At 62.1% G+C, this 18869-nt stretch overlaps 4 protein-coding genes across 5 annotated transcripts; 3 read left to right on the top strand and 1 right to left on the bottom strand.

Annotated features, from left to right (window-relative positions):
* Nucleotides 1-52: 52 nt before the first annotated feature.
* Nucleotides 53-3847, bottom strand: G6PC3 (glucose-6-phosphatase catalytic subunit 3). 2 transcript variants are annotated; one of them, XM_015273297.4, is made up of 7 exons: nucleotides 3769-3847; nucleotides 2482-2707; nucleotides 2210-2316; nucleotides 1546-1636; nucleotides 1284-1402; nucleotides 1041-1182; nucleotides 53-691 (listed from the first exon to the last, which is right to left on the bottom strand). In XM_015273297.4, exons 2-7 carry the CDS (start codon nucleotides 2697-2699, stop codon nucleotides 340-342), a joined length of 1029 nt encoding a protein of 342 aa, XP_015128783.2. In that variant the 5' UTR covers nucleotides 2700-2707; nucleotides 3769-3847; the 3' UTR covers nucleotides 53-339. The 2 variants fall into 2 exon arrangements, with proteins under 2 accessions (XP_015128783.2, XP_015128784.2); XM_015273298.4 differs by having other exon boundaries at nucleotides 61-691; nucleotides 3670-3847.
* Nucleotides 3848-4032: 185 nt separating this feature from the next.
* Nucleotides 4033-10260, top strand: LSM12 (LSM12 homolog). The gene is given in 5 exon segments (NM_001137651.1): nucleotides 4033-4190; nucleotides 6516-6649; nucleotides 8715-8824; nucleotides 9043-9169; nucleotides 9274-10260. Coding segments are annotated over 5 exon segments (585 nt in total). The 5' UTR covers nucleotides 4033-4069; the 3' UTR covers nucleotides 9367-10260.
* Nucleotides 9396-12732, top strand: TMEM101 (transmembrane protein 101). The gene is made up of 4 exons (XM_003643812.6): nucleotides 9396-10654; nucleotides 11836-12016; nucleotides 12094-12240; nucleotides 12314-12732. Exons 1-4 carry the CDS (start codon nucleotides 10518-10520, stop codon nucleotides 12620-12622), a joined length of 774 nt encoding a protein of 257 aa, XP_003643860.1. The 5' UTR covers nucleotides 9396-10517; the 3' UTR covers nucleotides 12623-12732.
* Nucleotides 12733-16221: 3489 nt separating this feature from the next.
* On the top strand, nucleotides 16222-18382 carry LOC107049570 (peptide YY-like). Its single transcript, NM_001361182.2, has 4 exons — nucleotides 16222-16259; nucleotides 17114-17283; nucleotides 17947-18018; nucleotides 18097-18382. Exons 2-4 carry the CDS (start codon nucleotides 17114-17116, stop codon nucleotides 18125-18127), a joined length of 273 nt encoding a protein of 90 aa, NP_001348111.1. The 5' UTR covers nucleotides 16222-16259; the 3' UTR covers nucleotides 18128-18382.
* The last annotated feature ends 487 nt before the right edge of the window (nucleotides 18383-18869 follow it).

Raw genomic sequence — 18869 nt, forward strand, 5'->3', positions numbered from 1 at the left:
CTGAGTCTTTGTGCCCACCCCCCCCCTGCTGTTAGAAGGAACTTTGGGGCAGCGGTGGAGTGTAACAGTACCTTTATTGGGGGCAGAGAGGGGTGAGGAGTGCCCCCTCCCAGGAAGAAATGGGGGGAGTTGGGGGTTCCCCCCTCCCAGGAGGAAATGTGGGGGGGGGGGGGGGGGTGTTGGGGATTCCCCCCTCCCAGGAGGAACCTGGAGAGGTGGGGGGTGAGGGCTGCCCCTGTTTGGAGAGGATTGGTGTAGTGATCTGAGATGGGATGCTGCGATGTGGGCGCTCACCGTGCCAAGGTTGGGGACCCCCCCCCCACCCCCCCCCCCAGCCCACTATTCCGCGTGGGGGGGGCTCTGGGGGCGGATAACGGTGCGGGCGATGCGGGGCAGCAGCACAGCCACCATCCCGGGCCCGGCGGTGTACTTGAGGAAGCTGGAGGCGTACCACAGTGTCACCTGCTGGGGTTGGGGGATGTGCTGCAGCCCCCGCACGGCTGCCAACGCCAGCACGGCGCAGGCTGCTCGCTGCCGGGGGGGCAACGGTTTGTCCCAACGTTGGGGGTCTCCGGCAGCCAAGCCCAGCCCCAGAGAGCTGCCCGCCACGCGGCAGATGGAGGCGAAGGGCCGCGTGTCGAGGCGCAGCCAGGACGGGTCTTTGCACCAAGCGGTGGCCAAACGGATGGACCTGGAGGGGGGGAGAGGGGGGGGGGGTGAGGCTGAGACCCCTCCCAGAAGGAGGTGAGGGAAGGGAGGTGGGTGTCGGTGGGGGGGTGAAGGCGCTGCAGTCGCTGCTCTGCTCTGGGGGCAGATCTCAGCACGCAGTGGCGTTGGGAAATGCACTTTAAGGCCGGTCCCTTTCGAACTGGGGGGCAAAATCTTTGGGGTTCGACCCCCAGCAGCCTGGAGGGCAGACCCCTGTGCCCCCCCCCCCCCCCCCCCCTCGCCCTTCTCTGTTTTGAAGAGTCACTTCTCAGGGATGAACCCCTTCCACCCTGGGGCTCTGAGGCCCCCACCCGCTCCCCACAGCTGCTCACCAGTCGATGTCAACGCCAGCAGCAACCATGAGCCTATGCAGGGCGACCGAACCCAGCAGCAGCCCCAGCGATGTGGCAGCGAAGAAACCCAGAGAGCGCGTGGCTGGGATGTGAGCCTGCAGCCCCCAGCCCAGGGCGGCCCCTGTGGGGGGAGGACGGTCAGGTTGGGGGGTGCGGAGATGGATGTGGGGGGGCTCGAGGGGATGGGGGGGGGGGGGGGGAGGTGACCCCTGCCCTGCTCACCTGCCACAATGCCACCGAGCACCTGGTGGGGAAAGTGAGCGAGGACAAAGACCCGCGAGAGCCCCACGGCCAGCAGCAGCAGCGTGTAGGCGCTGAAGGGGATCAGCTTCAGCACGAGGCTGGAAGAGGTGAGCTGGGTGAGCGGATCCCACAGCAGCCAGAGCTGCGTTCCCCATCCAGCCCAGCAGAAAGAGCCCTGCGGTGCATCTCCTTCTCCCCAAAAACTGCCTTCTATGGACTCCGGGAGTGCCCCAGCTCTCACCTCTTGGAGTGTCGGGATGCCAACGCTGTCAGCGCAGTCACCAGCGGCCACAGTGCTGCCCCGGTGATCATGCAGTGGCCGGAGGGGCTGCCTGCAAAGCATGAGATGCTCAAACGGGGCAAGGAGCCCTGCAAGCCCCAAAAACCAGCAGGTGCAGAGCTGTGGGGGGCTTCAGAAAAGAAACCAAGTGCAGAGAGCATCCCCACCACCCGCAGACTGCCCTGTGGGCTTTCCTGGCCCCAGAGCTGTGCCAGCCCACCCCGCTCCCTGCTGCTCACTTCTCAGCTGTGCTGCCAACCCCTGGCTGCCCCATCCCGCCAGCATTGGGATCCCCGGGCTGCCCTGCCCACCTCTGCGCTGCCAGGGAGGAAGGCAGGACCCCGAGTATTTCCTCATAGAGCAAAAGAGGAAATGTATCTCTGTCGTACAGACGGGGAACTGATGCAGGAAATGCTTTCCCCAGTGCCAGCTTGGCAGGAAGGGCTCTCAGCATCCTGCTTACGCTAAGCACCGGCACCGAGGAGCCCCTGGCTGCCCCTCTGAAGGCAGCTGCCCAGCATTGTATACTTCCCTGTGTGCTTTCAGTTCCACACTCTCCCCGCTGCGTCCCTGGGGTCAGCAGGACGGAATCCCGCGGTGTCCTGCAGGGACACACACAGCTCACCTGGTCCCGTTTCGCAGCTGACGGGAAACTGACGCAGTGTGAGCGGCTGCCGGCTGGCAAAGCCCGACTCGTGGATCCACCAGAACGGGCGTTCCCCAAATAAAAACCTGAGAGGGAGGGACAGAGCAGAGCAGTGAATGGATTGCAGCCCAAAGCCTCAGCGCCCCACACGGCCCCAGTGGGTCTGGGGGCTGCGGGCAGCAGCAGGAGGGCACCTATGGGGCCGTGGCATCCCCCAGCCCTGCAGGACCCAGCACAGGCCGTGCCCTCACCATTTGAAGACCACGTTGAGCCACTCAGCCACCAGCCCGACCCACAGCACCGCCACCCCCACCTTGCGGTCGAGGAAATAGGCGAGCGGGAAGCACACGGTGAAGATGCATTTGGGGTCGGCCACAGAAGTGATGGTGATCCAAAAGTTTTCCATCCAGGGCGGTCCGGACTGCAGCACCTCGGCAAAGTGGATCCCGGCGGTGTGGAGGGCCTCCATGGTGTGGGCTGTGGGGAGGGAGAGAGTCAGGGAGGGGTCATGGGTGGGGGGGAGGACGGGGGTGGGAATGATAGGGATGGGGAGAGGAAGGGGACAGGTTGGAGGTGGGGCTGATGAGGATGGGATGGGGATGGGGAGAGGAAGGGGATGGGATATGGATGGGGATGGTGGGAGAAAGGGGATGGGATGGGGATGGGGAATGGGATGGGGGGAGAAAGGGAATGGGATATGGATGGGGAATGGGATGGAAATGGAGGGGATGGGGGGAGAAAGGGGATGGGATGGGAATGGTGGGGATGGAGGGAGAAAGGGGATGGGATGGGGAATAGGATGGGGATGGGGGGAGAAATGGAATGGGATATGGATGGGGATGGTGGGAGGAAGGGGATGGGATGTGGATGGGGAATGGGATGGGGATGGTGGTGATGGAGGGAGAAAGGAAATGGGATATGGATGGGGAATGGGATGGGAATGGTGGGAGAAAGGGGATGGGATATGGATGGGGAATGGGATGGTGGGAGAAAGGGAATGGGATATGGATGGGGAATGGGATGGGGACGGTGGGGATGGGGGGAGAAAGGGGATCAGATGGGGATAGGGCTGATGAGGATGGGATGGGGATGGGAATGGTGGGGATGGGGAGTGTGGGATGGATATAGGGATGATGATACTGGGGATGGGATGGATGGAGGGAGGGATGGGGGTAGGGGTGGAGATGGGGATGGGAAATGGGGAAAGGGGATGGAGATAGGAACGGGGATGGGGTGGAGATGGGGATGATGGGCACGGGATGGGGGCGGGGATGGAGATAGGAAAGAGGATAACGGGGACGACGGGCACGAAGGCACGGGACGGGAGAGGCTCGGTGCCGGCCACGAGGCCGAGCCGTGCAGCCCTGGGGACACCGCGGCGATCGGGGCAGCCCTGAGGGACCCCCAGAGCGGCCTATGGGGGTCCGTCAGCCCCTCACCGCTCAGGGAGCCCTGCAGAGGGCCGTTATGGCGCGGGGAGGGCAGCAGCCGCGGCCCGGGGCCGGCCTAGGAGCTCGCAGCGGGGGTTGGGACCTCACCCTGGGGCCGGGTCCCCGCGGCCCTCCCCGCCGGCAGGCCGCTAACCGCCTCGGCCTCCTACACTTCCCAGCACGCCCTGCGACGCGAGCGGAGCGGCCGCTACGGGGCGGCGCGAGGGACAAAAAGCCTCGCGGTTCCAAGGTCACCCCGCCCCGCGGCGGCGCGGCGACGCCGGCACGCAGCGCGCGCGGCGTCATCGCGCAAACGCGGCGACGTCATCACGCAGCGCGGTGACGTCGACGGCGCCCCGCCCCCCCCTGGCCGAGCCGAGCCGCGGCGGCCGCTGCGGGCTGAGAGAAAATGGCGGCGCCGGGCGAGTGCTTCAGCGTGGGCAGCCAGGTGTCGTGCCGCACCTGCCAGGAGCAGCGCCTGCAGGGCGAGGTCGTCGCCTTCGATTACCCCAGCAAGATGCTGGCGCTCAGTATCCATCCGCCGCGCCGCCACGGGGCCGCCACCCCCCGCACCGCGGCCCGGCCTCACGGCGGGGAGGGGGGGGGGCTGAGGGGAGGGCGGGACGGGGGGTGGGGGGGGATGGAGGTTGGGCGGTGGGGCGTGAGGGGGTTCGTTGGGGGGGGGGGGAGAGGTCTGTGGGGGGGTTATTGGGGAGCGGGGGGCTCCGTAAGGGGGGTTGGTGGGGAGGTGGTATTGGGGGAGAGGGGGTGTTTGGAGGGGAGTTGGTGGGGCGGGGGGGTTGTTGGGGGGAGTTTGTGGAGCGTGGGGTGTATTGGGGGATGCTGGGGGGTGGGGAGGAGTGTAGAGGAGTCCATTCCGGCTTGGGGTGTTGTGGGACTCTGTGATTCCATAACGGCGTTTGTGGGGAGCGGGGAGATATATGGGGTGGGGTTATGGGGGGCAGAGGGGATCTGTAGGGGTTTGCTGGGTGGTGGAGGGCACTGTGAGGAGGTGGGGGGTGTTATTGAGGGAGGGGGGGAGGGGGGAGTTGGGAGACTTCTGATGGGGTTATGGGGGAGTGTGATCTGTGGGGGGTGTTATTGGGGTCCTGTAGGAGAAGGGGGCTTGGGGGGTGAGGGGTGGATGGAGGGGCTCTTGAGGAGTGGGGGGATCCATAGAGATGTGAGTGAAGAGCGTGGTGGGGGCGGGGGGGGATGCAGGGTGGTTCTGGAGAGGGGACTGCTGTGCAGGGGGGGATTGTGGAGCATCGATTGGGACCTCGTGGGGGGCTTTGGGCAGAGCACGGTGAGGTCCTGGGGAGGGGGGGGAGCCTGCTGGGGGGCTATGGAGGGATCCTGAGGACAGGAGGAGCCTGGGGGAGGCTCTGGTTGGGAATAGTGCTTGTTTGGGGTTGCAGAGAGAGGCAGCAGTGTGGTGAGCGGGGCTCAGTGAGGTTTGGGGAGTGCGGGAGGAGCCTTTTAAGGGCACGTGGGGGGCACGGAGGAGCTCTTGTTACTGAGGTGGAGGAGAAATGCCGTGGGGAAGGGGACAGAGCTCTGGCATTGCCCAGGCCTTGTCTGGAGGGAGGCAGGAGGGCAGTGCTTGGGCCTTAAAATGCATCAATGCATGTGTGTATACACCAGGATGTGCTTTATTTTTTTTGACCTGGCAGTGATGTGAGAGCGGAGGGCTGGTGCAGAGCATTAAGAGGGACTACAGGCAGCTTGTGGAGGCAGACCTTGAGCCCAGGGATGGTGCTGAAAGGGACTGGAGGGGCGTTTGAGGTGATTCTGTGGCCTCAGGGCTGGTTCTGGAGCTGTGAGAGAGAGGGCAGGAGCTGCAGGACGTCCGTTTCTGCAGGCTGCATCAGTGAGGAGTGTTGGAGCATTGTGGGAAATGTCCCCCGCAGCTCTGGAGGGGGAATGGGACCCCCAGAGGTCCCCAGCAGCAGGCAGGGAGCGCCCGGCTGTTCTGACTCACCCTCCATTCTCAGCTGTAAGGTTTAGTTTCTGGGTGGTCCTGTGTGGAGCCAGGAGTTGGACCCGCTGCTCCTTGTGGGTCCCTTCCAACTTCACATCTTCTGTGGTCTCACCCCCTGAGGGAAGTGACTCTCGTGCCACATCCATCCCTCGTGCTCTGTGCTGTGCAGAAATGTGTTTGCTCCTGAGGTCTTTGTGGCAGCTCGGGGGGCTGAGGAGAGCTGAGCCCCACAGGCTTCTCTTGAAGGGGAGGCTGCAGCAATGGCCTGCAGTGCAGCTCCCCGGGAACAGATTGCTCAGGAACTCGTGTCAGTTCTAGAAGGGTTTTCTGGGGGTGGTGCACTGTTGTTTCATGTGTGTTTCCCAGCCGTGCTGCAGCACCAACCACAACAAACCTGGGAGGTGAGGAGAGTGAGGAGCTCCTGTCCTCCTGGCGAGGCTGTAAGCTTGGCTATTGCCTGCCAGAGGAAGCAGCTGTGGGATAAAATGTGTGAGTGTGAGGTAGGGTGGTGGTTGGGTTCGCTTCCAGACCAGCTTGTGTGTAAGGGAGCGCACTGCGCTGCTTGGAATGTGGCAGCTGCATCTCGGGTCAGAACTGAGCTCGTTTCTGGGAGAAGACCACACAGTATCCCAGCTTGTGCGTGGTGTGGTCAGGACAGTTTGGGGCTGAAAACATCTCTGCTGTAGTCGGGAAAAGCACATCGGCGTCAAATGAGCCAAAGGAGAGTTTGGTCGTGCTGTGCAGCCTTGCAGGTGGCCGCGTTGGCAGAGCTGGGATAGGGATGGTGGAAAACTCACTGCAGACCACCTGCTGGCTTTCTGTGCTCAGCTCCTCTCCGTCTGGGTTTGTCTTCCTTAATGCTTTGTCCCTCCAGAATGCCCTTCTTCCAGTGGGAAGCCCAACCACGCAGATATCCTGCTTGTAAACTTACAGTATGTTTCAGAAGTGGAAATAATTAACGACCGCACGGAAACCCCTCCTCCTTTAGCTTCACTCAATGTTAGCAAGGTAAGAAGGCGGCTGGGGCGGGCTGGGGGCTGTGTGGGGGGGGGTGGGGGGAAGCCATGCTGTCAACTCTGTGCTGGGATGGGTTGGCCTTTAACTTCAAGCCTGCACTGTGTGTGACCCCGTGCAGCTCCGTTCAGGGTTTGGGGGTGAGCTTCTGTGCTGTGGGGCTGTTCAGCCAGGAGCTGCAGCAGGTTCTGTGGCAGTGGGGTGGCCCAGTGCTCGGAGGCCTTCCCTCGAGGGGGGGCACAGCTCAGGCTCTCCCTCTGCTCCTCGCCCTTTGAACTCTCGCCCCGCTCACACGGCGCCTGCTGGCTGAATGCATCGGCGTGCTTTCTGTGCTCCTGTGGGCGCTGCGGGAGGTTGGTGCCCTCTCTGCATGGATGCTGCTCGCCTTCGAAAGCAGAATTTCTGGCACAGCCCAACGGAGGGGGGGTGGGACAGGAGCTGTGAAGCCCAGCGCTGTCTGAGTTTTGAGGAGCAGCTTCTTGTGCGTCCTCCTTGAAGGGGACAGGTGCTGAAGGGAAGGTGAGCCCACACCTTTGGGATGCAGCCCTGGAGGTTGTGAGGCCCTCGGGGGGCTCCAGGGGATATGTGAGCAGGGTCTGTCTGTGGGGTTCCTCCTTTTCCCCACCTAGAAGCTTCTCATGGCAGCGGCTGTGTCCCTGCATATGGTAGGGGACGCCCAGCTGCTGCCACCGCCTGGCAGTTCCCCCTCCCTGGGTGAGCACGTTGACGGATTTCAGATGACACAAGTGCTGTAAAGATGCAGCTCTTCCTTCTAATTGCACAGAGGGACGTGGCTGGGAAGCAGACAGCACCTGATGTGGCACCACTTCACACGTTCTCTCTTAGGTAGTAGTAGTTGCTGTAGTTTTGGTCCATGTCCCTCAGTGCAGGCGGTGCTGGAGCTGTGGGGCTGGAGCAGATAGGGGGGTGATGGTGGTACTGCAGCACAGAGCTCACAGAGTGTGGCCACCCCTGCTTGGTGCAGCTCTGTGGGGCCGTGGGCTGTCCCAGCAGCAGTTCTGTCTGCTCATGTTTTGTCACCCGTGCTGATGGGACGGGGTGGGCAGTGACTCATTCATTCATGCAGGCGTTGCATGAGGCACAGAGCTGAGGCATGGTCCTGGTGCTGAGGATGCTGTGGAAGTGAGGAGGCTCTATGGGGTACTGCAGGCAGGGGGCTGGCACGTTGCACGTCCAGTTCTGTTCTGGCAGGGGCAAACGAGGAGAGGAACCCTCTGGTCTTTCCCCACAGGCCCTCGCTGTGCAGTCAGTGGTGTGGCTCAGGGCAGTGGCCCTGTGTGCTGGAGTCCTGGTGTTTGGGTGCTGGAGGGGTGAGCAGTGTTTGCTGCAAAAAGTGCCCGTTCTCCCTGAGAAATTGGGCTCTCTGTACCCACAGCAGGCTTGCAGAGGGGTCACTGCTGCCATGTGGGATGCAGCGTTGTCAGCAGCGGCCGTGTGTTCAGTGTCTGCAGTGCTGCTCAGCTGCCAGGGTGAGGGGGAGAGGCTCCATGTGAGGGCTGAGGAGAAGCCTGGCTCTTTTGCTGCTTCTCCCCGAGCTCTTGAAGGAGCTGGGAGGAAACTCGGTGGCTTTGTGTGCTGGGCACCCTGCTCCTGCTCCTTGCTCGCTTGTGCTGTGTCAGTGTGAGCCCCAACGGAGGCCTCCCTGCACATGGACTGCACGCTGCCAGAGGGACTGCTGTTGCTGTTCCCAAAAAGCTGATTTATTTGTTGTTGTTGTTGCCTTTTTTGGACTGTAGTAACTGCTCTGGGATAGAATTGCTCATACCTCCACCGTGTGAGCCTTGATGTTGCTGTTTCGGACTCGGCTTGCCCAGGTTGTCGAGCATTGCACGAACAAATGGAAGGTGGCTGGGAGCTAAAATGCAGTGATAGCTGGGGAAAGGCAGAGGGAATGCTGGTGGGTGCACAGCCACCCTCTGGGGGTGGTGTGGGGTGCAGGCAGTGTGCAGGATGAGGCTGTGGCCTCGGGTCTGTGCCCTGCCCCCCTCCCCACCCCCCCCCCCCCCCCAGCTTGAGCCCTATCTCTGTCTCCCCCCAGCTCGCCAACAAAGCACGGATGGAGAAGGAGGAGAAGCTGAGCCAGGCATACGCCATCAGCGCGGGGGTCTCTCTGGAGGGACAGCAGCTCTTCCAGACCATCCACAAGACGTGAGTCTCAATGCCTCCTGCTCCCCTCCACCCCTCCACACCCACACTGTGGGTTTGGGGTCACTGTGTATCCCCACGTGGCCCAGGGAGGGGGGTCTGCGTTGTTCGGTGTCACCCCAAAACCCTGCAGGTGGTCGGCGGGATGCGTGGGGTGGTAGAATGGGGGAGGGGGGAGGGGAACACGGCTGGGCTGATCCTTCTGCCCCCCACCCCCACAGCATTAAGGACTGTAAATGGCAGGAGAAGAACATAGTTGTGATGGAAGAAGTCGTCATCGCCCCCCCATACCAGGTGGAGAACTGTAAAGGCAAAGAGGGCAGCGCGCTGGGGCACGTACGCAAAATAGTGAGTACAGCAAAACAGTGGGGGGTCGGGGGGGGGGGGTTGGAGGGGCAGTGGGGGTCACCCCCTCCCCTCTTTGGCCATGCTGAGCCCCTCCCCACCCACAGGTCGAGAAACACTTTAGAGATGTGGAAAGCCAAAAGGTAATGCAGCGTTCACAAGCACAGCAAACACAGAAGGAGAGCGCCCTGTCGTCCTGAGGCCTGCAGGCACCGATGTCCTCCCTGGGGAACGGGGCAGCTCGCCGATTCCAAACCTTAGACTTTAAAAAACAAAACAAAACAACAACAAAAAAAAACCCAACGACGACAACAACAACAACAACAAAAAACCCAACCAACCACACACACACACACAAAAAAAAAAGAAAAAAAAAAAAAGAGAAAAAAAAAAAAGAATAATTTAAAAGCTCATGCATTACTTGACTAACAGACTTTCTTTTGTCCGCCATGGTTTCTTTCCCACCGGCTGCTCGCGCTCGGTTACTTTTATTTTTGGACGCCCCTCTCCCCCCCCCCCAACCTCCTTTATTTTTCCAAAGGGGGTCCGTGGCCCCCAATGGGAGCAGTTCCCCTTTCCTCCCCCCCCCAGACCCCCTCCAAAAATAAAACGAAGCAGCAGCAGCCCCGAGCCGGACCTGCGGCCCGCACGGTCCTCTTTTCATTTTGTTTGCACAGGGCAAGGCTTGAATTAGTCCTATTTTTCTTATCTTTAAAGATATATATGAATATATATAAAAATGGTCTTTAAATATTTTCTGCTTCCGGCCATTCTCTCGGGATCATGGCAAAAAAAAAAGCCCACAACCAACCACCAAAATCCCCACATTTTCACCCAAAGGAGCCCAAAGTTCATTTCCTATGGGGGGAGGGGGGGGGGGGGGCATCCCTTTTTCTCTTTAATTTTCACCGTTTCCTCCATTATTTTTTTTTAGTGTGTGTCCTTTTTTTTGCCATGATTTCCCCCCCTCCCCTTTGGTTTTTTTTTTTTTGTTATTTTTTTGTTTGTTTTTGTTTTTAAAGAGAAGAAATGGCTCAAAAAAAAAAAAAAAAAACAAAAAGCGTTTAATTCAAGCCCTGCCTTACGGAGTTAAAGAAGAAAAAAAAAAACGTAAAGAAAAGACAAAAAAAAAAAAGAAAAAAAAAGGAAAATTTTTTTAGTATTGTTTAGCAAAAAACAATAAAACCCGAGATTTTTTTAACCATCACCGGTGTGGCGATCTGGGTTTGTGAGGGGACACCGGGCCGCGCAGGAAGTCTTGCCCCTCGACTTCCGGCGGCGGGACTTCCGGCGCAGTGCGCAAGGATTTCCGGCTCCTCCACTAGGCCTTCCGGTTTCAGGCCTCCCCGAAATGGCGGCGGGGCGCGGGTGGAGGCGGCGGGCGCTGCGGCTGCTGACGGCGGGCGGCGGGGTGCTGCTGACCCGCTTCCCCTTCTGGCACTGCTTCAGCGGGCTGCTGCTGTGCGCCGAGCGGGCCGACGGGCGGCGGTGCGGGGGAAGGGAGCGGGAGAGCGGGGAGGGTGAGGGTGAGATGAGCCGCGGTGGGCCGAGAGGGTACGGAGGTGGGGTGGGGGTTAAGTGTGGAGCACCTGTTGGGGGGGAGGGGATGAGTGTGGGTATGGTGAGGTCTGAGTTAATTGTGGGTCGACTGCGGGGATTGGGGTAAGTGAGGGCGCTGGGGTGGGTGTGGGGCATCTGAGGGGTAGAGGTGCGGGTGTGGGGTTGATGGTGGGCACTGGGATCAAGTGTGGGGCAGCCAGGAGAGACTGAGGGCGGGTATGGAGGGGTCTGGGTCAGGTGTGGGGCAGCTGGCGTGGGATTGGGTGAAGTAAGGGGTCTGGGGTGGATGTGGGGCATCTGGGGGCACTGGGGCTGCTATGGGGAAGCTGGGGTTACGTACGAGGCAGCTGGGATCGCATTGGGAGGGGGAGGGATTGGGTTAAGTGTGGGTTAGCTGGGGGCTTCTGGGGAGCACTGGGATCGGTGTGGGGCAGCTGGGGGTTCTGGGTTAAGTATAGGGCACCTAGGAAGGAATGGGGTTGCTATGGAGCGTCTGGAATTAAGTGTGGGGCATCTAAGGGAGACTGAGTGGGTATGTGGGACTTGGGTCAAGTAGGGGAGCAAAGGGGAGCAAAGCACGTGTGGGGCAGCAGAAGGATCTTGGGTTAAGCATGAGATTGCTGAAGGGACTTGAGTTGGTATGGCGAGCGGGAGTCAACGGGGTAGGTGTGGGGCAGCTGCGTGCCACGAGTTTAGTGTGGGGCAGGAGGGGCTGAGGGTTGCAGTGAAGCAGCTGGAGGAGCCTAAGTTAAGTGTGGGGCAGCTGGGGGTTGGGGCATGGGGGTTATGTGTGGCAGAGGGTGTTGGCAGAGCCCTGGGGCCGAAGAGGCCACGATTGGTGTGGGGCCATGGATGCCGGTTAGTGTGGGGCAGCTGGGGGGCTCCAGAGGTAGGGTTAGGGGGCTTGGGGCAACCGTGGGACTGAGGGGACTGGGCTAAATGTGGGGTTGGGGGTCTTGGGGCAGATGGGTGGCTCCAGGGGTAGCGTAGGGCTCAGGGATGGGGGGCTGATGGGATGGGGACCCTGGGAGGGGGCAGGATGCGCAGATCCGGTGCGGGGATGGGAGCAGGGGGTGCTGACGGGGCTGGAGCTGCTGTGGCCCCCCCAGGAAGCCTGACATCCCAGTGCCATACCTGTACGTGGACATGGGGGTGGCCGTGCTGTGTGCCAGCTTCATGTCCTTCGGGGTGAAGCGCCGCTGGTTCGCCCTGGGGGCCGCCCTGCAGCTCGCTGTGGCCACCTACGCCTCACACATCGGCGGCCACGTGCACTACGGCGACTGGCTGAAGGTGAGCCCCCTCCCCACCCCCCCCCAGGGACTCCCTCCCCATATGTGGGGGGCGCAGCAGTGACGGTGACCCCACAGGTGCGGATGTACTCCCGGACCATCGCCATCATCGGCGGTTTCCTCATCCTGGCCAGCGGTGCAGGCGAGCTGTACCGGCAGAAGCCACGCAGCCGCTCGCTGCAGTCCACAGGCCAGGTCTTCCTGGGCATCTACCTCATCTGCCAGGTATGGGGGGGCACTGGGGGGTGGGCGACGACCGTGCCGATCCCGTACCACAGCCAAAGCCCCTCTCCCTCAGGCCTACTCACTGCAGCACAGCAAGGAGGACCGCCTGGCCTACCTGAACCACATCCTGGGCGGCGAGCTCACCCTGCAGCTCCTCTTCGTGCTCTACGGCCTCCTCGCCTTGGCCTTCCTCTCCGGTTACTACGTGCGGGTGGCAGCGCAGGTCCTGGCCGTGCTGCTCCCTCTGGCCATCCTCCTCATCGACGGTAACATCGGTTACTGGCACGAGGCGCGCCGCGTTGAGTTCTGGAACCAGATGAAGCTCATCGGGCAGAACGTGGGCATCTTCGGCGCCGTCGTCATCCTGGCCACCGACGGCTGAGCGGGACTGCAGGCAGTGCAGGCAACGGCTCGTTTTGGTTGTTTTATTTGAAGGATCGCTATTTATTATGAGGGGTTTTTTTTTTAATATGTAAATATTTGATAATAGGACGAGGTGGTGGCTGTGCCCTGCGCGCGCTCCGGGCTGCAGGGGGGGCTCCCAGGCGGCCCGAAATCCCCACTCCCCCATTTTTGTATTGGCGGAAGGAGAAATCCTTTTGCTCCGTCGGGTGGTGCCTCGTGGGGGGGGGGCTCTGTGCGCCGCTATGGGGTGTCCCCCTCCTCAAGGTGGGGAAACGGGGGCTGGGGGTGCTGCTGGGGTTGTGGCTGCCACAGTGGGCATGCAGGGAGGGGCTGGCAGTGGGGGCCGTGTCCTCGCTGTCCCCACCGTCCCTGTCAGCACATCGGAAGCGCGTGGGGCCGAGCAAACAGGTGCTGCCGGGGCCGATAAGGGCTGATAAGGGCTGTGGGGCCCTTAATGCGTCTCCGGCGGAAAGTGCAGGGCCATAAAGAGCGGGGGGGGGCAGTGCCCTGTTTGCCATCCCTGCGCCTTTCCGATGCACGGAGCTGGGGGGGGCCCCCCGTCCCGTCCCCCTGCCGCGGTGCCCCACTGCCGGAGCCATCCTGTGACCTTTGGAAAACGGCTGTTTGCTGTCACCTGGGGGAAATAGAGCAGAAACGTCGCCTCCGTCTCCCCCGCCCCCCCCCTCCCTTCTGCTGGGGTCGGTGCTGGGGGGGCCACGTGGAGCCTGGGCCCCCCCTCTGCTCGGCGACATGGGGTGGTGTTGCGGGCTGGGAGTGGCGCTGCCGCTCTCCCAGTCCTTGTGGGGGTGGTGGGGATGGGTGGCAGTCATTGTGCCCCCCCCGGGTGGGGTTGGTTCAGATCCACCCTCAGCGTCCCCAGCGTGCATCGATCCAATCACCCTCACATCGATGGCGGCGACGTGAAAGGTGACAGCGATGTGGGCGATCCCATCCCCGGAGCACAGCTGCCGCCCCGCGCTGTGCGTGTGACACCGGGTGGCTTCGGCCACCGTGATGCCGCAGAGGCCGCGTGCGTGCCGAGCGTGTGAGCACACGCGTGTGAGCCCTGCGGGGTGCGAGGCTCTGCGTGCTGCTCGCCGGGCTGCACACAGCCGTGGGGCCGGGACCCCCATGGTGACAGTGCCACGAGCTGTGCCCATGCTGCTGCTTGGCCAGGTCACAGCAGCACGGCCGTGTCCCCTCCTGCCAGGCGTGCAGCTCCCTGTGGTCACTCAGCGCTGCGTCCCCTCATCCCATCCCTGCAGCCCTCCCTCCAGAGGCACTGTTCCCCCCCATCCCCCCCCCCCCCCACGTTGGCTCTGTTGACCCCCACGTTGTGCGTCACGTCCCAGACGGGCGCCTCCGTGCCTCAGTTTCCCCCCGCAGCATGGCCGCGTGATTGCTCGTTAATGCCAAATCCATAATGAATTAACATGGGGGGGGGGAGCGGAAAGGGCAGCTCATCCATCCTGGGGAGGTGGTGGCGGTGCTGCAGTGGCGGTGCTGCGGTGGCTCCGTGCTCTGCTGTGTGCTGAGGGGGAAACTGAGGCAGCAGAGGTGCTGTGTGCTGTGCTGCCCGCTGCCCCACGGCTGGCCGTGCCCGTGTCCCTCTGTGTGGCTGATGTCCCCCTGTCTGTGTGCCACCATCACCTCCTGTGCCTCTCACGCGTGCCGTGGCTGTGTGTTGTGTCCCCGTGCCGTGGCTGTGTGCCACATCCGTGCTGTGTCCCTGTGCCATCTCTGTGCTGTGTCCCTGTGCCATGTCTGTGCCATGTCTGTGCCACATCCCTGCTGTGCCTCTGTGCCATCTCTGTGCCATGTCTGTGCCGTGTCCCTGTGCCATGTCTGTGCCGTGTCCATGTGCCATCTCTGTGCCATCTCTGTGCCATGTCTGTGCCACATCCATGCTGTGCCTCTGTGCCATCTCTGTGCCATGTCTGTGCCCTGTTTGTGTCATGTCTGCGTGCCCCATCCATGCTGTGTCCCTGTGCCATCCCTGTGCCATCCCTGTGCCGTGTCCCTGTGCCATGTCTGTGCCATGTCTGTGTGCCACATCCATGCTTTGTCCCTGTGCCATCCCTGTGCCGTGTCGCTGTGCCATGTCTGTGCCATGTCTGTGCCATGTCTGTGTGCCACATCTGTGCTGTGCCTCTGTGCCATCTCTGTGCCATGTCCCTGTGCTGTGTTTGTGCCATGTCTGTGCAATGCTCGTGCCACATCCATGCTGTGCCCCTGTATCACGTCTGTGCCATGTCCTTGTGCCACGTCTGTGCCATATCCATGCTGTGCCCGTGTCATGGCTGTGCCCTGTCCCTGTGCCACCTCTGTGCCATGTCCCTGTCCTGTGTCTGTGCCACGTTCATGCGCCATGTTTGTGTCATGTCTGTGCCACAGCTCCGTGCCATGTCCCCGTGCTGTGTCCTTGGGCCATGCTGGTGCTGTGCCTGTGCTGTCCCTGTGCCATGTCCCAGTGCCACATCTGTGCCATGTCTGTGTCACGTCCTTGTGCCATGTCCCTGTGCTGTGTATGTGCTACATCCATGCTGTGTCCCCGTGCTATGTCTGTGCTGTGTCCCCACGCCATGTTTGTCCCTGTGCTGTGTCCCTGTGCCACATTCACGCCACGTCCCTGTGCCATGTCTATGCTGTGTCCCCGTGCCATGTCTGTGCCATGTTCACACTGTGTCCCTGTGCCATGTCTGTGCCACGTCCCTGTGCTGTGTTTGTGCCACGCTCATGTGTCCCTGTGCCGTGTCTGTGTCACCTCCATGCTGTATCCCTGTCCTTTGTGCCGTGTGTGTGCCATGTCCGTGTGCCATGTCCGTGTGCCGTGTGTGTGCCATGTGTGTCCTATGTGTGTGCCATGTGTGAACCATGTGTGTGCCGTGTCCCTGTGCTGTGTGTGTGCCATGTGTATGCCACGTGTGTCCTATGTGTGTGCCGTGTGTGTGCCATGTTTGTGCTGTGTCCCTGTGCCGTGTGTGTGCCGTGTGTGTGCCATGTTTGTGCCATGCTTGTGCCATGTCCCTGTGCCATGTGTGTGCCATGTGTGTGCCATGTTTGTGCCAGGTCCCTGTACCGTGTGTGTGCTGTGTGTGTGCCATGTGTGTCCTATGTGTGTGCTGTGTGTGTGCCATGTTTGTGCTGTGTCCCCGTGCCATATGTGTGCCAGGTCCCTGTACCGTGTGTGTGCCATGTTTGTGCCGTGTTTGTGCCATGTGTGTGCCGTGTCCCTGTGTTCTGTGTGTGCCATGTGTGTGCCATGTCCCTGTGCCACATCTCCATCCCCTCCCTGCACCACGGCCGCAGTGTCCCCGTGCCCTATCCCACTGTCCCATCGCCAGCTGCGTGCCCTGTGCCACATCTGCGTGTGTCCCCCCACACCCCTCCCCATTCCCCCTTCGGTGCACCGCAGTGGGGGCTCTGGGACACACCGGCGGGGCACTGACACCGGGAGCGCTGCAGAGCCGGGGGTGGGGGCTGTGTGGTCCTCGGTGCTGTGGGTCGGTCACGGCCGAGGGAGGGAGGAGTCGGGGCCCCCCCGGAGGCCATAAAAGCAGGGAGGGCACAGCAGCCGGCGCGTCCCCTGTGCTGTCACCCCACTGCCTGGCACCGTGAGTATGGGGACAGATGGGGGGGCTGCTGGGGGCGGAGGGGTCCCCCTGGGGATGGGGATGGGGGGGGGGTTTGTGGGATGAGGAGATGTCATCTTGGGGGGTGTGTGGGGATCTTGGGTGTCATCTTGGGGGATTTATCCTATGGGGGAAATGGGAGTGCCGGGGGTGGGAGCGCAACCATGGAGTGGGTGCTGGGTGGGGGGAGAGTTTTCCTTTGGGGGTGTCTTTGGAAAGGGTTCCCTTTGAGGGGAAGGGGTCTCCTTTGGGGGGGTGTCCCTTTGGGGGATGTCCCTTTTGGAGGGGGTCCCTTTTTGGGGGGGGGTGTCCCTCTTGGAGGGGGTCCGTTTTGGTGGACGTCCCTTTTGGGGGGGGAGTGTCCCCTTTGGGGAGGGTCCCTTTTGGGGGTGTCCCTTTGGGCGAGCTGTCCCTTTTGGAGGGGGTTCATTTTGGGGGATGTCCCTTTTTGGGGGAGGTCCCTTTTGGAGGGTCCCTTTTGGGGGGGGGTCCTTTTTGGGGAGTGTCCCTTTTGGAGGGGGTCCCCTTTTCGGGGAGGGGTCCCTTTTCGGGGGAGTCCCTTTTGGGGAGGTCCTCTTTGGGGGGGTCCTCTTCGGGAGATGTCCCTTTGGGGGTCGTTCCTTTTGGAGGGGATCCCTTTCGGGTGTGTTCCCGGTGGGGTGGGATCCACCTTCTTGGAGACCTCAGAGGGCTCCCACTGTAGGGGGGGACAGCACATAACCACAGAGCAGCTTCGGGTCGGCTGTGACCCCGAGGGGTCGTGGGGGTCGGTAGGGGGGTGGGCACCGCTCTGACCCCCCCTCCACCCCCCTCCCCTTTGATGCCATCCGGCGCAGATGGCGCTGTCCCCGCGCCGCGTTCTGCCCGCGTTGGCGCTGTGCGCGCTGCTGTGCGCCGCCGCGTATCCACCGAAGCCCGAAAGCCCCGGAGACGCCGCGTCCCCCGAGGAGATCGCGCAGTACTTCTCGGCGCTGCGCCATTACATCAACCTGGTCACGCGGCAGCGGTGAGGCCGTTTGCACACTCACAGCCGTGCGTTTGCACGCCCGCGCGCCCGGCAGCTCGCAGGCGCACGCGGGCGTGTCAACGCCCGCGTGCGCCTGCGAGCTGCCGGGCGCGCGTCCCCGAGCTCCCGTTTGCCATTTGCACCCCTGCACACTCCATTTGCACACCCACAAGCTCCCCCTTGCATGCTTTTGCTCTCCCATTTGCACACCCATGACCGTCCTTTGCATAACCATATACCCCCATTTGCACACATGCTCCCATTTGCACACCCATATTCTCCCCCTTGCCCGTGTGCTGCCATTCACACACTCACGAACTCCCATTTGCACAACCACACCTTCCCCCTCGCGTGCTTCCCCTTGCACACCCACGAGCTCCCATGTACATACCCGCATGCTCACAATTGCATGCCTGTGTGCTCCCATTTACCCACCCATGAGCTCCCATTTGCACACCTACACGCTCCCCCTTGCATGCTTGTGTGCTCTCATTTGCACATCCATGAACTCCCCTTTGTGCACCTGCACGCTCCCATTTGCACACCCACACGCTCCCGTTTCCATGTCCATGAGCTCCTGCTTGCAGCCCCCCACGCTCCCATTTGCACACCCCCACGCTCCCATTTGCACACCCATGTGCAGCCCTTTGCACGTCCCCGCAGGTATGGGAAGCGCAGCAGCTCTGCGCCTGCAGTGTCAGTGCAGCCCATCGGTCCCCGCAGTGATGCGCTGTGGTGAGCACCACCCCGACCCCCCCCGACCCCCCACCCCCCGGTTTGTGTCCCCCCACATAACCCCCGCTGTCCCCACAGGTCTGACATCGACGATGACTCCACGTGGTGACCGCCCCCCCACACCCCCACCCCCAAAACCCCCCCTCACCCCACAAATTGTCCCCATCTCTCCATGTTGCTCCCATCCGAGTGGGGGTGCAGCACCGGGGGCTGCATGAGCACTGCATGGGGGGCACCCCGAATGCCCGGGGGTGTCCCACGGGGGGGGCACTCACACACACACACACAGATCCCGTCTGCCGGGGGGGTCCCGTGTGGCCCCCACACACCACTGCCAGTGGCAATAAAGAGCACCATGTGGGCACCAGTGTGGGTGTGTGTGCTGGGGGGGGGGGGGGGGTAGGGATGGATGGGGGGCAGAGGTGAAAGGGATGGAGGAGGGGATGGGGGGGGGGGAGGATGGAAAATGGGATTTGGGGGTGGAGGAGAGGATGGGGGATGTGGGGGGGACTCGGGTGGGGATGGGGGGATGCAGAAGGGAATGGGGGTGTGGGGTGCAGGGAGGGAGAGAGGGAGAGGGTGGGAGAAGGGGATGGAGGGATGGAAAAGGAGGGATGGAGGGATTGTGGGGGTGCGGGTCAGGATGGCAGAGAAATTGGGGGGGTGGGAGGGGTGGATGGGTGCAGGGATGGATGGGGGGCAGAGGTGAAAGGGATACAGCAGAGGATATGGGGGGGTGGAGAGGGTGGAGGGGGGGATGGAGGGGTGCAGGAGGGGATGGGGGGTGGGGGGTGCAGGGAGGGATGGAGGGAGGGAGAGGGTGGAAAAAGGGATGGAGGGATGGAAAAGGG

Source organism: Gallus gallus, chromosome 27, assembly GCF_016699485.2.
Source record: "Gallus gallus isolate bGalGal1 chromosome 27, bGalGal1.mat.broiler.GRCg7b, whole genome shotgun sequence".
Taxonomy (NCBI): Eukaryota; Metazoa; Chordata; class Aves; order Galliformes; family Phasianidae; genus Gallus; species Gallus gallus.